This window comes from Platalea leucorodia, assembly GCF_965183815.1.
Source record: "Platalea leucorodia genome assembly, chromosome: 5".
Classification (NCBI taxonomy): Eukaryota; Metazoa; Chordata; class Aves; order Pelecaniformes; family Threskiornithidae; genus Platalea; species Platalea leucorodia.
This window is the reverse complement of record NC_138827.1, coordinates 52,032,152-52,049,759: the sequence shown is the minus strand read 5'-3', so window position 1 is coordinate 52,049,759 and position 17,608 is coordinate 52,032,152. Positions and strand designations below refer to the sequence as shown.

General features: G+C 47.4%; 1 protein-coding gene across 1 annotated transcript in view; it reads left to right on the top strand.

Annotated features, from left to right (window-relative positions):
- Positions 1-8,711: 8,711 nt before the first annotated feature.
- Positions 8,712-17,608, top strand: part of RASAL2 (RAS protein activator like 2) — a gene marked incomplete at its 5' end in the record, with an annotated part of 188,534 nt that continues 179,637 nt past the window's right edge. Inside the window, one exon of the mRNA XM_082311672.1 lies at positions 8,712-8,880. Coding sequence (XP_082167798.1) covers positions 8,712-8,880 — 169 coding nt within the window. The remainder of the gene's footprint in view (positions 8,881-17,608) is intronic.

Below are 17,608 nucleotides of genomic sequence, written 5' to 3'. Positions count from 1 at the left end.
GACAAGCATGGGCATGTAGTTTAATGACCTCTGCATTTTTAACAGCGACTGAGCCTACAGCAGCTATGCTGGTATCTCATTCATGTCACCACGGCCAACAACCCTATGGGGCAGGCTCTGCTCCCAGGAGGTTCACAGGCGACAGGCAGGGATGTATCTCCATCCCAGCATCTTTGCAGGTGCCCTCCCTGTGGGAGGAACATCTGGACTCGGCTTTGAGGGCTGGCAGCTACAGTCACTGCTTCCATGTGGTCCATGAGGAAATTCCCCAAACTGGCATCCAGCCCCTGTTAAAACATGAACAGCTACTGTTTGTGGTGCATGGTAATGTGTATCGGCTGTCTGGCTCTGCTCACAGGACAGGGGAGAAAGCTGGACGTTGTATTTGTATGTACGTGAGCTGTTACGAAACAGCTGCCTTGTGCTCCACAGCAGTGTTTTTTCCTTTATTTATTCAAGCATCTAAAGGAACAATAGGTTAGAGAATTGGGAGGGGAGAGGAGGAGAGCTTATACATTTTGCTCCTCCTTTCTTCTGAAATGTCAGCATCTTACAGCGCTCTTGATCAGTTCTGATTTGGTGGATGCTGCCACCACCGCTGCACTCAGTTCCAATGATAAACGCTGAAGGGCAGCGTGGGGGACCCCACAGCAGTATTTTTAATGAAGTGTATCTCCAGGCTACACCAAACGAGGCTATTTGTGTCCTGGTACAGCCTTTGTTTGCAAACAACAGCCTCTCTAGGTAACCACACAACAGAGCACAAGTGCCTATTTATTTGCATCTGCCTCCCTTCACAATAGCAAAGGAAGGGAACCCATCTGTTTGGGCAACGCAGAACAAAAATGTAGCAGAGAGAAGCTGGATAAACTAATAATATAGGCAGCCCAGAAAAAGAAGCCTGTGTTCCTAGAGATGTAGATAAATCTAGTGATTATTCTTTTCTCAAAATTCAAGCCAAATCACCTAACCTGGAGTCTGACAAGAAAAACAGGGACAAATAAATCATTCCTTCTTTGTTGGCCTCATTTCTTGCCTAAAGATAAACCCCAAACCTTTCTGGCTGAGCACAGTCCAGTAAATGTACCCTGTCACTGGCCCCATGTCTGTCCCACAGCCTCTTCTCCACTGACTCATCACCGCATCTGCTGTCATCATCTCCCAAGTGTCCCCGGGACCAGCTTCATCACAAAAAAAGGACCAGTTCAAAGGCTACATTTTTAAATGCCAGTCTTGCGCTCCCTGAAGATGATCTAATCCACGAAAAGAAAGCTGGCAGGTTTGTCACAGTCTTGCCTTTGCTTGTTAGAGTCAGTTGGAGAGTTTTACAGATCTGTTCTGAAGGTTGCTAGAGGCTGGTTGTTTTGTTTTAAAGTAGGAGCAGCAGCAGACAGGCAGCCACTATTAAAAAAAGAAATTTTTTAAAAAAAGAGTTATTCGGGCTTTAAAGCCAGATGACTGCTTTTGACAAGCAGGAGTTTTTGCATCTGGATATTCCTGACCTGCAAGGTGAGGGAACATTTTGCCAGAGCAGAGGATTTGAGCACCTCCAGCAGGCAGAGAGGAACCTCCACCTTCTTTAACAAGGGCCCTGCCTCGACTTTGAGTGCCTTTGATACGACTTTAGGTACCCCAGCAAGGCCATATCCAGCCATTCCTCGAGCTTTGTGTCCGATCCTCACACCCCAGGGCCCAAAGAAAAGATATCCAAAATCAGAACTTTGTATTCCAGCACCAGCCTTTCTTCATTCCCCTCCTCCCCAAATCCTGCGGGAAGGAAAAAAAGATCAGTGCTGCGATGTCTTCACATTTGCTTTTCATAAAGGGGATGGGATGAAGACAGATTTCACCGTAAGAGCATCCTGGCGGCAGGATAAGGTGCTGTTATCTCAGGCTGCTCCTTTAGGCCCCTTTGCGTAGTTTTGCTCAGGGTGAGAGACTATTTCTCAGCAATTAGACAGAAACTGGCCAGTTTGGCGCACTTCTGATACATTTTGCAAAGGTACTCAATGTGCTGCAAAGGGACTGACTTAAATGAGGGGGGGAAAAAATGCCTCCCAAACAGATGAGCCCTGGAAGCGAAGAGCTCACAAGGGCTCAAATGGTCACCCCTCCACCCCAAAGTGTCCACAGAATGACCAGGGTTTACATTTGGACCATGTTCTCCCAAGACTGAGTCATATTTCCTTCCTCAAGAGTTGCTCCTAAAGGGTGGTGTTTTGGGAAGGGTGCACGTTTCTGCCTGGTTCATGCAATAAGCAGGAGTGGCCCTTTCTGTTGCATTCAGGTGGACTTGGATTACCAAGCGCATATGAAAATTAGACCCGAGCTGGGTAAACAAATATTGATCTAGCCAACCTCAGGTCACTGCTGAGAATAGTATTTTGAAGCTGTATATTGAAGGGGTAGGATCGCATCAGATGGTACAAATGCAGGGTGAAATTCAATCCTGCTCCAGGGGGTTTGCAACCTCAGTACAATCAATAGTAGCATCTGAAAATGCTGGTCTCATTTGGGTTACAAAAATCTGTGTCTCCAAGCGGTTCCTCCTTTCGTCGCTGTGTATCAGAAAATAATTAATAAACAGTCCAGATCTCCTGAAATGAGGAGAGGGAGCGATGCTAAAATAGCTATGTTTTGGGGGCACACAGCGCTAGAAGTAGATCGGGATGGGAGGAGAGGAACAGACAGTTTGAGGGAAAAGTGAGGCAGTGGGGTAGACTTTCTTGAGATGATTAATGCTGACCTACACACCATCATCATTCAGGAGATAAGCGTTCATTTTGTACAGCGAATTGCGCTGCTGAACGTGCAGTCTGGTAATTTTCCAGGTACTCAGCTGTTTGACTTGAGGGTTTTTTAAACATGCCGAATGAGATGTGATGTCTTGTGAGCACTGGAGTGGAGGCAGCAGAGCAGATTTTTCCCACCATGGTGAATTCTGTAGGACATGCCGCCTTCCCAAGCGGAGTCTCTGATGCTCCCACGTCTCTGCAGGGCCACAGCTTATTTGTTAACACCTTGTAGAGAAGAGCCGGGGCCAGCCGGTCTCTTCTCGATGGTCTGAATTTTTTATTGTGATTTCGGAGGAAAATTCAGACTATCGAGGTCGGCTTATTCAGACCAATGAGGCTGGCTCGTTGCAACCCTGATCCCTGACCAAGCAAAATCTCCAGGATTACTGAGCAAATTGCTATTATTTTCCCAGTCGGATGGGTTTTCCCCATTCTCTGTCCACCAGGATGGAAGGACAGGAGCAACCCCGTCCATTGAAGCACGTCATTGTCACAAGCCTGGCAGACAGTGAGCGCCAAGTGTTGAGAGGACAAGTTCTCACAAGTCCCCATTTTTAGGACCGGTTTCTGTTTCATGGTGCAGCAGGCTGGCCTTGACCCACTGCCTGCCCCAACGGAGTGGGACACGGCGGCTTGAAAGGAGATGTCGAGTGAAGAACAGCTGAGAGCTACAACGATCCTGGCGTGTGTATAAATAGAGACAGAGCTGTTATCCTGATGAAACGAGACCAGATGTTTCTCCAAAATCCCTCTTCTCCGGTAGTGAAAATTATAGTTTAGTTACAGCAGGGCTAAGCAGGCAGCAAAATATTTTAGACCTGCTAATGTTGGGAAGTCAAAGGAAACAATGGAGGAGCAAAATGCCTTGCTGGGGCAGGGGGTGCTGGGGTAGCCACCCTGCAATGCTGCAGGGATGGACTGGGCACGGTCAGAGTGGGTGCGAGCCGGAGGAGCCCCTCGCTGCCTTTGTTCTCTTTTTTTCTGCTTCCTATCCCGGCATTAATGGCCTGAGTTTAAAGCCCATGCTGCGGACGCTTTTGTGAGGTAGAAATTCAGTGTCAGCATATGTATCCTGGAGGCAGTTGGCATGAGATGAAGGAGGGACGGCAGCAGCAGTTAAAACTGGGCTTGGCTCTTTAATATTTAACTTTCCCCAGCGCTGGAGTTTTTTTAATCAGTTTGCGCATTATCTGCTATCCTCGTTCAAAGAGGGTTTTAGCACAGAGATTTCGGCGCTTAATCCCAGGGGCAGGGAAAGCGGAAGAGTCTCTCTGAAGGTTTCAGGGCTCAATCTGGCCTCAATTACACCAGCCTAAATCAGCACAGAGTGGCCACGATGGACTTCGCTGGGACCGCGTCGGGCTGGAGGTAACAAAATTAGGGGTCATTCCTGTACCTGGCCAGGAGATGCCTGTAGTCCCTAAGGCTCCATCCATAGGGAGTTACCAGGAGGATACAAGCATTGCCAGGCTGGCTCAGAATAAACGTTCACCTTGGGCAATAACCAGCGCCTGGCCATGGCCAGCTGCAGATGCTTAGGAAGGGATATCGGAAGAGGGAGAGTATAAAGTGATCCTTCCTCCGGCATACCCTCCCGGCTCCCGGTAATCAGCAGTTGAGAGACTTCCTGAGCCGGAGGTTGCATGAATTTGTCTAATCCTTTTTTTTGAATTCATTTATACTTTTGGCCTCCATGACATCCTGTGGCAATAAGTTCCACAATGTAATTATGTGTTGTGTGAAAAAGTACTTCCTTTCGTCTGCTTTAGACCCAACTCCTGAACATTTCCCTCCATGCTCCTATGCTCTCATGTTGTGGGGAACAGGGAAAAATAATTCCAGGTCTATACCAGACCTCTCTGTCCTCTTCAGACTTCTCTGCCTTCGCTTGCTCCAAAGTTTTGTTCTTCCACACTGGAGACTCTTCATTTTTCTAGTCTTTCCTCCTCATATGGTATGTATCCCATCACTTCCGCTTTCCTTACCACCCTCCTCCATGTCTCTTCTCATTTTATTATCGCCTTTTTTTGAGATAAGATCACTGAAGTGAGACTTGCTCATTCCTGAAGACACGAATTTGTTCTCCTGGAAGAAGGTCAGCTCTAAAGCTTTATTTTCTCAAGTCAGACCGATGTAGTTCAATTTCTTCTACAACACACATGGTCTTTGGCTTAGTGGAAAATACATATGCAGCTCTCTTCAAACACTTTGATTTAACCTATTCTGAGTAAACCTCCAGCCCTAATTTTACTGGAGCCTGTGCGTTAACGTGACGGCCACAAGTAGATCAACGAATGGGGCTGTTTTACACAAGGGAATTTCATGCATGTGCTTATATTACTGTTCATTTACGCCTGCACAAATCCCCTCTGAGCTACTGGAGGAGAAGACCCCCAGCCAGAACAGCTGAGCTGATGACCATGAAACTGGGGAGTCTCTGATTTCCAGGACATCTTTATTTATAAAATATGTCTATTTTTGCTACTGTCATGCCTGCAAAACCAGCCTTCCTATTTTAGTCATCCTTGCTCTTTATTATTGTTTATATTGCACCAAGCCCCACAAATAAAGGCAGGAGAATGGATTTTCTTTTCTGCTACCATGTGAATTTCAGAAACCTCACTATCCAGTCATTCCAGACCTTGCTTGATCATACTTGCAGATACAACCGGTCCTCACTTGATGGGAACCAGTTGCTGGTGTCTTGTGCTGCTCCTGCATAATTGTCATCCCAGGACTGTGTGGCAGCTTTTTAAAACTCCACTATTCCCCTTTTGGCAGTAGCTCAGCAGCCACATCCTTCCCTCGCAACACACCAGCTCCTTTTCTCTTTCTCAGTGCAGCTTCATCCCCTTTTCCCCTTGCAGCTGCTTGTGCAAGCTCCCTGCGGCTGCAGCAGGTAAAGACCCCAGGCTTGCGTGAGGGACGGACAAGTCTCTGGGAGGCTGATGGCGAGAAGGGGGCTGCGGGGAGAGCAGGAGGGGAAAGCCTTAAAGAGTTTATTGGATTGTGGCCACTAACTGATAAGCTTGGAGAATATGTACGTTGTTATATTATCAGCAGCAGTGGGAATGAGCAAGGGTAGAGAGAATGCAGGAGGGAAAAATCGGTTTTCCTACTGCTTTCCGGTATTATTGTGGCAATTTATGCAGACGTCTGCTCTGGAAGGAGTAGCCCGCGTGCCCCCAGCTCCCAGTCCTTTGGAAACCATGACGCAGAGCATATTTTGGGGTGGAAAGAAGCTCAGAGAGGTGACTGGGTGTCCCAGCTGTGCTGCTTCTGTGCAGAACTCTGCAGAATGGCCCCATGCCTGTCACAGTGGTGGAGGGACAAATCCTCACCAAATTTCAGGCTGGTTTAGCTCTTCTTGGTTATAGGGGTAATTTTAAAATCCTTATTTCCCAGAGAACTGAGGCTGACACCATCAAGCTCATAGGATCTCTCTTTTCCCCTCATCCTGTTTCTCACCTCCTACAACCTCAAGAAGCGTTGAACTCGCTGGTGTGTTTCAAACAAAACAAACAGAGGGATAAAGGTCCAAGAGCTAATTGGACCCCACAGGAATAATGAAAGCTGGCAGCAAGGTAAAGCAGGGCGATCCTACAAGCCTCTCCACGGAGGGTGTCCACCCTCTGCTAGATACCAGGCGATCTATGCTGAGGGATGAATCTGTAGGAAACTGGGCTACACCCCTTCTGCCAATCACGAAACAACCAAACATTTTGAAGAAGGAGGTTTCTTTGTTTTCAAACTCAGCTTGGAAATGGCAGCAGGGCGCATATTCCCCCCATACAATGGGAGAGCTGCAACGTGAACTCATCCCGTTTCAGAAAACAGGGCTCCCAACTGGGTAGGGAATGACCCAATTGTAGGGCAAGATTCAGGTCAAGCTCTCAAGTCAAGCATGAGACAGAAACCCACAGTAAACGAGGTTTCATCAATTAATCATAGGGCTGGCAGGACTTTTTTTCTTCATTGAAATAGTTAATACATCTTCCATCGTGGACACGACTATACCAGTATAAGGGTACTCCAGTCCAGTTGGATCAGGAGGGGATCGTTCGCTGCCACTTTGCAAGTCCTCAGCTCCGAAGAGGAACTTTTTGGGAACTCCTAAGACCTTCAGGTTTGGGCAGCTGATCACAACTGCCAACTGCAGAGCTTAGAGCTTCCCTTTCCGAGGGAATTTAGTGCTCTTCAACAGAACTGCAGTAACTCACTGTGTGAACCCTCTTATCCTGCTGTAGTGCAAAATAAAACAAAGTGACATAGAGCATGGTTAGAAAGTGGGGGAGCTGTATCTAGTTTAAAGCAGCTTTATGGCAGTATAACTGCTCTAAGCCCACACTAATTCAGCAGCTATTTCAATAAAGAAAAAATTGTTAGCCCCTTTCTACTAATGCAGACGTTGTGTACAGAGATGAGCCCTTAGACACAGCCCATGCTAAGCTTTAGATTTCAGTGAGAAATGTTGAGGAGATGGCCGATTTGCTAAATCCTCTAAGCACCACGGAGATAATCACTGAATCTACGTGCTTGGATGAATTTACCCAGTTCGCATTGATCATGGACGGGCACAAACTCAGACCTAGAGATTACAGTGAAGGAACGCAAAGCAAGCTGGACCCCTTTGCCCACCCTCCCTGAAAATTCAAGTTACAATACCGTGATTTAAAAGACACTGTGGGATGGAGGCTATATTCAGATAATTTATTCTGGATTTTTAAGAATATGCACCTTAAGCAATGGGAAAATTGAAACCTTGCGTAATCAGGGAGATCAGTAAATAGGCATTGAGAAAACAAACTCGCAAATCCCGTAAATGAAATAAACTTAATCAAGCCAGTCGGCTTCCTTTCTCTCCAGCACGTCTCCTTCCCACCTACCTGAAAGAAAGGGATGTGTAGCACATGAAAGATTTAACGGCCTCGACTAGGCGTGCTCCTGAAGCGCAACGTGACAAAAGGTCTGCGCCCCAGAAACCCGGGGAACCCCGGCTAATACTGCTTTTTGAGTCTAAACCCATCATTTTGAGCCTCCTGCGCTGTCACCAGCAGGTCAGAGAAAGGGACGCTGCCAGAGGCATGCGCCGTTACACCCCCCAGCAGACCCCCGGCGGCCTTAGCCCCTCATTTTTTCCCTCGGGATGTTTCTACCAAGGCACAAGCTCCCACTTCCAGCCGCCCTTCCCGCCCCGCGGGCAGGCTGGCTCCCGCCGGGGAGGGGAAGCCGTGCGGCGGGCGGGCACCGCGGCGGCGCCGGGGCTGCAGCTGCTGCCTGCGCCGGGCCTGAGGGGAAGCCCCTCGGGGGCCATTTTGAAAGCCCTGGGGGGCCGGGATGACCCCCCTCGGGGGGCGCGACGAGCAGCCCCGCGTGGGGAAGCGGTGCTGAGCAGCGGGCGGGCGCGGGGTGGGGATGCGGGGGCCGGAGGAGAGCGCTGCCCGCGCCCCTGAGGGGGAGGAAGGGCTGCGGCCGCCCCGGCGCCGCCCGCCATCTCCCGCCGCCCCCCTCTCCCTCAGGGCAGGGGCGGGGAGGGGGTGGAGGGGGTCCCGGCTCGTTGCCTCGGCGGGCGATTACTCTGGCCTGGCCGAGCCCCGCCGTCCACCGCTTGCCCTGTCCGCGCGGGCGCTCGGCCCGCCACTGCTCGCGCCTGTTCGCCCGGGATGCCGCCGGCGCTGAGGGCGCGGCGGGGCCGGGGCCGCCGCCGCCGCCGGCGGGCGCTGGAGCGGGCGGGCAGCGGCCGCCGCCTCCTCCCGCGCTGACGCAGGGGCCGAGGGGCGGGGAAGGGAGGGAGGGAGGGATGGAGCCGCGCCGCGGCGCGCACTGAGGCGAAGCGAGGCGCGGCGCGGCCGGGGCGCAGCGCGGGCGGCGGCGCCTCGTCCCCGTCTCCCCCCCCCCCCCCCGCCTCCCCTCAGCATGGAGGCGCCCCCCGCGGCGGCGGGCGAGCCGGCGGCCTGGGCGGCCGAGGCGTTCGCGGAGCCGGAGCTGGGCTCGGAGGAGCTGGAGGCGGCGGCGGCGGGCGGCGGGCTGGACCGCGTCCTGCTGGAGTCGGTCTGCCAGCAGCAGGGCTGGGTCCGCGTCTACGGTAAGAGGGCGCCGGGGGGGCCGGGCCGGGAGGGGCGGGCCGGGCTGGGCCGGGGCCCGTCGCCGGCTGCGGCGGCAGGTTGGAAGCGGGGAGCGGCGGAAAACTTCCCGGCCCTAACTTTTTCTTTCTCCTTTTCTTTTTTTTCCTCCCCCCCACCGCTGTCGAAGCTCCCCATTCCCCGAGTCTCCTTGAGCCGCCCCGCGTTCAGCCGCACCCCGCCTCTGTCCCTCGGCAGCCGCTTTCCCGCCGGTACCCGCCGCGGCCGGGATGCAGGATGCCCCGCGTTGGGCGCTGCTGGAGGGGGAGGCGGCGGCGGTGCCACCCGGCGGGGTCCGCGTCCCAACCTTTTGTGTCGCCGGGGGTCGAGTACGGGATGCGAGTGCGCGCGGGGCTGCGCCGGCTCTCATTAGTATTAATGAGGGCTGGGAGGCGCTGATACGGCGGGTCCCGTCGCCCCAGACCCGCTGGTGTGTGCTCAGTTGGCACCTTTATTATTTATACAAAGGACGTTAAAGTCTTTGGCAGTCCGGCCAGCGTGCGGGACCCGGTGTTGTTTCCCCTTCCTTCTCAAACTCTCCCTGGTATGTAACCTTTTAAAATTAGCTTGATTTATGTCACCGGGCTCTGGTTTGTTTAGGCTCCCAACTGAAATGCAGTCAGGCTTAATCTCTCGATCAGCACCTAAATAGTGGAAATTCTGTTTTATCTTTTCCTTGTCTTTCCCTCTTGTTTGTCTTGGTAATCTAACGATAATTACTCCCACGTTGCAGAGTAAAGACCACTGCGGACAGTATCTTGTTTTCCCTCCTGTAACAAATTTGATGGCCCATCCTTGAAAAGGCAGCAGTTGTGGTGTTTGGACATACAGTTACTATGTTACCATTGCCGAATATTATGGAGAACCTGTAAAAACACTTTCTTTTATTGGTACTTTTTTACATGAGATCCTGTCATGCTGCTGGTTGTCCCTGTCTTCTTCCTCCCCTGAGAATCCCAAAGAGATTCTCCAGGTTTTCACTGGTCTGTAAAACTAGACGCTCTCTGTTACCCTTATCATTGAACTGTTCCTGGTTGCGTTATTCCTGAAACACAAAGATGACATAAATAAGTTATCTACAAGAACTCTGCTGGATTTCTTGGCTGATGGCAGTTAATTATTGTGAGTACCACCAGCGTTAGCCTCTGCACATATCAAATGAGGAAGATCAGGCTGCAGGTTTTCTGGAGAGCACAGTCTGTTCAAAGACCTTTGTGTTTATTTTGGAAGCTTGAAAAGCTGGTGCAGTGGGACGAGGTTGCCTGTCTGCTTTCTGTCTGGTGCATCAATGACCAAAGTTATACTTAGCACAATTAATTGTAATAGAAGTTTGGGATTTTCAGTAGTTTCCACTGTGTCTCGCTTGCTGCTTCTTGCGTGGCTTTCTTTTGTTACTCTCGGCCTAATGCTGAGACTATAAAATGTGGCCTTCAAAAAAAAAAAAATATCTCTGCAGTTGTCAGGGGGAGCTCCGAAGAAAGCAAATTGCCTTCAAATTGTTTGTTTGTTTAGAATACTTTCCAAAGGTAAAATGAGAATGTACTTAAGAAGAGGATGTCTGGCACCAGCCTATCTGATTGTTACCCAAGGTTATATCTTGTATGAGTGGAAGCAGGAATGTGGTTTCAAAATTAGCCACAGTGAAAAACATTGCTTGTTGATAAAGTCACATCATATGTTGTGATGTGTTTGTAGCCTAACACTAACATGTAGATAAATGGGGAAAAAAATTCCCTGTGACAGAGCAGCTAGCTCACGGGCTATAAAAATCAGCATAGACTTCACGCATGTAAAAATACATCTCGTAGCCCAAGGACAATAACTAATTATTCCTAGTCTGTGTTTAAAAACAACTCATCATCTCTCTCCCTCATAAAGAATCTGATGTGGTAGTGTCTTCTCTCCTTCCCTATGAAATTGCCATCGGATTAGCTACTATTTGTTCATTTTCTCCTGCTTATTAGCCTTTTTTCCTTGCAAGAACACATCTGGAGAAGTTCGTGGACAATGAATCAAGCTGAAACTGTGCCACATTTGTGCACAACTAAATATGGGTTACAAACCTAGGAGTGACAAGTGTTATTTATAGGATTAAAAGTAAAGCCTTGCACAGTTGTTTGAGGAACCACAGCAGCATAGGGAAAGAAAACAGGAGCAGAAAGCTTAGCCTTATTGTCTGTATTGTCTGATAAACAATGAGAACACTAACGCTAATTATTTCACCATGAATGGCTGGGGGAGGGAAGGAATATCTAACATGAAAAGTGGAGAAGCATTTTCTAGCATGGCAAGAAATGCAGCTTTTGATGTCATAGCATCTCTTTTCCACGTGTCTTTATGAATGTGGACTGCCGTGTTGGGGAGTTGTGCCAAATGGAAGGTGACTGTCTGAAAAGCGGCTCAAGTGGTGGAAACACTTATTTTAAAGGAAAAGAGTTCAGTAGCTGCTTAAAGATGACTTTATTTCTGTGCCTCTATGTTCTGCAGTGATGTGCCGTCCACTTTGTCGCTATCCAAGGAGGTAATTACTGGCATGAGGGGAGCTGGTCTGCTTGCAGAGCCTGTAAAACTTCGTCTGTAAACACAAAAAAAAAGAATTCAGTAGTAAAGTACCATCATTACTGGTCTCTGGCTTGCCAGCAGTATGACAGTGATGTGAATACAGTAGGACTTTACAACATCTGGGATGTGATTTCAGTGTGACACTGAGGTCTCGTCTGACTTCACCTCGAGATCCAAATCATAGTCTGGCTATTTTTGCATTTCCTGTGTTAGCTGCAGTAGTTCCAGCATAGCTTTTTCATTCTGTGTTCTGGAGGTTCGGCAGCTTCTGGTTAAGTGAATTAGCAAGGACATTATCAAACCATGGAAATACAATTTCCTTACTGAAGGGCAGAGTTTGTAATGTAAGCAGTTTCCTCTAACCTGATGTTTGAATAGTGAACGGGAACAGCAAATTTGCTTGTTGGAGTGATAGGTTTAATTGCTTGTGAAACACAAATCATGTGAGTGTTGTTAGATGATGTTTCCAAGAACTCATTTTGACACATAACTAATGTTTCTGTAAAATATGTATCAACATGTGTTCTGGATGATGGCTTCCTTTCAGACTCGTGGCATGTGTGTAATGGGTAAGAGGGAAGAGATTGTCTTGCCTGGATTAATGCTATGATTTTTTTTTTTTTTCTCTGTAAAAAGGATAACTGACTTTTGAAAGCATCCACCAGCATTTCAAGATCTTTTTCTCTGCTCTTTGAAACAGATTTTTTTGGGGGGAGGAAGGGGAATAACTGAATTTACAGCATTTTCAGTGCTAACTGTGAAAACAGAGCAATTATATTGCCTGGTGTGGCTGACTGAACATCCATGGATTTTGTAGCAATGAATTATAAAGCTAGCATCGCAGCATTGGTGTTAAATGTTGCATGTGATGGGGGCAGAATTGGATTTTGCCTGACTTACAGTCTGTGTCTAAACAGGTTTTAAACTTCAGTAATGGTGGTTGTCAAATTAGTTTCTAGTGTGCCTGCTCTAAGGTCACTGCAAATGCTTGTATGCTAAAATGATTAATTTCAAAATAGGAGTTGCTGAAATACATAGAAAATAGCATGGGGAAGAGGCTGTTTGTTCTTGAATGTTCATCCTGCGAATGGGCATAGCTGCTCTGGGGCCTTATCTGGACTAGGAAATGTCTTTCTCTTTTAGCAGGGGTGCTAAAAGACGATAGTAGTTGTACCAACTCGAGTGTAGGTCGGACGTGGACATTTTCATCACCTTGTCCTCTAATCCTGCGAGCAGTCCGGAGACATTCCTCACTGCCAGAATAAGCCTCCTCACCCCCCTTCTCCTGGCAGACAGAGAAGGCTCTTCAAACACAGGCTTGAAGGGCTCCATGCTTTTTCATGGATATTGATCTACAGACAGAGTTTCGCTGGCTCTGACTCCAGAAAAAGCCCTAGACCCCGTGCAACCAGACAGAAACGTCTCTTGGCTGCCTCAAAGCTGAGTTCCAGGCTTTTAAGTATTGGCCCTCAGAAAATATTAGGCTCACGCTCAGGGCTGAAGCCACGGTAATGCACACAGTGTCATGTGGGGATTAAAAAATAGCTGTGGCTTGAGCACTGAACAGAAGCATCTCCTAATCATGTGAAATTCAGTCCAAAAGCCCAATTTCTGCGAGTCACCCATTCCAGCAATCCGTTGTCTACCTTGCACAACTCTTTTATCAATGATTCCAACTCTGTTAGCAGGGTTTTCTGGTTCATGACAGCCTGCCTTGCTGTAGCTTTGTAGGTAGCTTGATACCTGCCTTTTCCCAGCCCCACCCTCCCTTCTCTTCTTCCACTGCTTGCAGTTGTACCTAAAAATGCAAAGACTATCCATTTCCAAACCATTTCTTTGGATAAGCATCAACAGGCTTTGGTAATGAATAGCATCTTGTCATTGTCAGCAAATCCTCTCCTTCCAGCCCTGCTCATGCTGCTGGCCAGCTTTTTCTGAGCTGTCCGTGGGAGGATGGTGAGTGTGAGCCACGACCCTCCCCGGGGGGCAGTCTCCCCTCCCCGGGGTCCAGCCTGCCCCCCCCCCGAGCTCCACCCAAGCCGGTGGATGTCCCACCAGGTGGCGGCATCTTCCTTGCGGTGGTGCAGGAGCTGCTGAAGGATGCCCGAGGCTGCCCGAAACAGGCTGGGGGATAGCGTCCTCTGCGCTTCTGAACCTTATCACTCATCTCCAGAAGCTCAATTAAAAAGTAATCTGGAGGCTGTATAACAAGGGGTAGGTAGGAAGGGTGTATTTAATACAAAAACCAAAAAACCCTCTTAACAAATTGAAGCGGTGAGGCAATCTGATAGTTGAGGGATGGCTGTTACAGCTGTAGAGGGTTTTCTTCTCCTTGAGATGCGTGCAGGTCGTGTAGCTGGGCTAGGTTTTCTATCCTGCTGCGTTTATGAGTGCGTACAGAGCTGCAATTTGTTGCAGGAGATCGTATGCTGTTATGAAGGACTTAACGTGAGATAAGCTGAAGGTGCAGGTGAGACCCTTGGAAAGCTGGAAGGGAGCTGAAGAGCTGCACGGCATGTCTATGCAGGCAGTCTTGTGTTGGAAAGTAGAGAAGATCAGTGATCATGAGCATTTGTTTCCCTTCTGATCAATGGGCTTATTTTTAACTCGCGCAGAAAGTTGGTGCGAAAGAAGATAAACCTTGTTGGGCCGGAAAATGTCATTTCCTGTGTATTTGGACAATGCCTACTACAGTGATACCTGACCTTATCGTGGCCTCCAGGTACCACTGCAGCGTATTAGTTACAAACATTAAATAATGAAGGCATAAAGCTTTTTTTCATTTTGTTAAGATGATAAATAACAATGATTTCTAGTTGGCGCCCTACTGTAAAAGATAGAGTTTAATCCAAACCAAGGTTTTTAAGCAACTGCATTTGCTACAGATTAAAAACGGACAAGTGTGCTGTGGGCATAGATGCTGCTTTCCCTTGCCAGCCAGCAGCGGGGAATATCCAAAGATGCAACTGAAGTGCTCTTACAGGTGATCTGCTCATTCCTGTTGTATGACAGCTCCTCTGATGGCTCTTTTTGACTGCAAGGAATTCTTACAAGCATGTAGGGGGTGAATTATGGGCCCTCTGTGCTACTGCAGCTATTGAATCTCTGCTGACTTTCTTGTGTATTTGCAGTGGTGATTTGGAGTGCAGCTGAGGGCTGGATATAGCCTGTTTTCTTCTTGGTTGCTTTACTCCCAAACTTTATTGCAGAATTAGCCCTTTGACGTTAAAACTGTTTGCCCTTCCTCTTTTTAAGGAACATTGATGTTAATATACAAATAAATCGATTTTTTTTTTTTTTTCTTTTAAAGAGTCTTTAGCTGGGCTCTTTCAGCTGGCTGTGTTGTTGCAAATGTTGCCGAGGTTACTAATTTATTAATTCACTTAAATATTTGGAGGCATCAACAATACTAGAGTATGTTGGGAAAAATGAGGATGACATTATTTTAAAACACCAGTTTCCTGACTCCTGTATTTCAGTCACACGATTTATCTCTGGCCGAACATTTTCATGTGGTGCTGTTTCCTATTTTTAAACAATAGGGAAAAAAGGGAAGATAAGAGGAGCATAACTGTGACCCACTGACTTATTATGAGATCATGGGTTCTTTTCAACTGATATTTATAGATTTTTATAAAAAATAGCTGAGATTTCAGCATTTTCTGGCATATATGTCTTCTTAGCCCCAAGGTCATGGAGTTAAATTCTCATCTGAATTCTTTCGAAATTCTCTGTAAAGGCACATAGTAATCATGGAAATACAATTTGTATCTGCAAGGAAAGTAGCCAAGTCAAAAGAAGAATTGCTGCATTTTGGTTTGTAAACTTCTCACAAAGTCCTTTGTGTGTTTTGACGCCCCCCTATCTCATAAAGCCTTTATAAAAGTGATCAGGAGGGAATAACATTTGTTAATTCTCTTTAATGGGGTTTCAAAAGGTCACAAAACTGTAGAAAGGCTCTTCTCCAAGAATCGGGATTAGTTTTAATTATAAAGCAAGTTGGAGTAGTGCAAGTAATGAGCTCTTGGAGGTGAAGGGGGTCTTTGCACTTAAGTAAATGTAAAACCAAGTCCTGGATTTATTTCCCTTATTATCTAAAGGGGGGGGGGGGGGGGTTTGGTGGTGGGTTTTTTTTGTTTGTTTGTTTTTGTTGGTGTTTTTTTGGTGTGGTTTTTTTTTTTTTTTTACAGCTGGGAATGCCCCGTTAAAAATTAGCTCTTATACTGCAAGCACTGGCAGGCACTTAGTTAAACACATTAATTCTGCAAACTGTGGGAAAACGACACCCATTTCAGCAGATGTGCAATGCGTCTGGTGTAGATTTGCATAAGAATGCATATGCTTCTCTGTTAGCTTCTGGCTTGATTAAAACTTGCAGGCACCTTTTCCCTTCCTGTAGTGCTGTGTCTGCGTTCTTGGACATCAGTGGTTTAATTGAAAATGCCCCTTTTCTTCTGTGGTAAGATAATTCATTTTATTTACACAGTACTGCACTGTAGATGCGCTTGGTGTTTTACAGACAGAGGCTGCTTTACTTGCCTTTTGGAATTTGTAGCCTGGACCGGAGAAGAAAGGAAATAGCAAAGATGAAAAATGGCAAACACGTTTGGAAGTGGATGGAGGATTACACGGTAGAGTATCATGAGGTGGGAGGGTATTGTGTGTATTCAGTCCTTGCTTCCAAGGAGGTGTGGGAATGGAAATCAGTACTGTGATGAGAGGAAGAGAAATGTTGAGGAACCTGTGACTAAAAATGATCACCCATCTGTTAGACTTAACCCCTCCCAATGTTGGGCTTTCATGTAACAGTCCAAAGGATTCAGCAGAACCTCTTCACCTCGGTCCCGTTCCCAACCTGGATGGTATGACAAAAGCATAGAAAATTCTTCTGGGTAGACCATGGATATTGTAGCATTAATTCTCAGTGAGCTTTGCATACACTGGGTAGCAGGGAATTTAAGCAAGGTACTGGGAGGCAGGATATTGGAAAAGAGGATGAGAACTTGGATTTTGATGTGAAGTTTCTGACAAGGAGAAAGAAACTAATTAGGAAGCGTCATTTTGCGTAGATTTTATCCACGTATGACAAACATTGGATGCCCACCACCACGATCCAGGGCTTTGGGAGAAGAGGTTTTGCGTCAGGACTGTTTTTAGGGTTTTTTTGGCATGAAGGAACAAAAGACAATTTAGCAGTATTCTAGACAAAGCTTAATGCTCAAGGAATGCAAGTCTGGAGCTGCACTGCCCCATCTCCTGCTGGCGATGGTTTTGCATAGACCTGGTAGCCAGCAGAGCACTTTTGGGTTGGCCAGCACTGGAGGAAGCATTATCTCACCAGATGAGAAGTGGTTACTGTTGCCTGTGTGCAGCACCTCTAGCTTTGTCATTTTATCAGCTGCAAGGTATTTAGTGGCGTGGAAGTGAAAAGGAAAGGAAGGAAATGCTCTTAGTAGGCAGCAAGGATCTGCGGGGCTGTGAGCTGTCGCTGGATGGCTGTGAGCCAACTTGCACCCTTAACATCTTCAAGCTCTTTTGCGAGAGGACTGATGCTCCCCAACTCTAGAATAGCAGTGTTTATGTTTAGGCTGAATAAGTTGGAAAGCCTAGAAATTTATGTCACATGCATTTTTGGGATATCCTTCACAGAAGAACTTAGTGATTACATGGAATATAACAGCATAACTGCATTTTTCCTCGTATGAAACGCATCTCCTTTTGCCGTTGAGGGTTTGGAGGAAATATGGATGGGATTGGTACTTCTGGAGGGATTTCTTTTCCACGGTTGGTACTTGTATGGCAGATATAGTTGAAAACCTGCTTGCTTTCTTCAGTTTCTCATTACTTGAGTCAGTGGATTGGCTTGAGATAAGCAAAGGTAATTCACACCTTCATTTAGCTGACTCTTTAGTGCACTGATACCCGTCTCAACAAGATAGGGTACAGATGCTGCGGTAGTCAGCACAATGTGTAGTACGAGGGATTTCAGGTTTGAGGAAAATGTGTGGAAAGTAGCAGTGACTGGAACAGCCGAATCCAGTCTTTGAATCTCTTTAAGGAATTAAATGATTGCTTTGCTTCAGTTTTGTGTACCATTTTGTCATGGCAAACGGTGACTGCTTTGTTAGC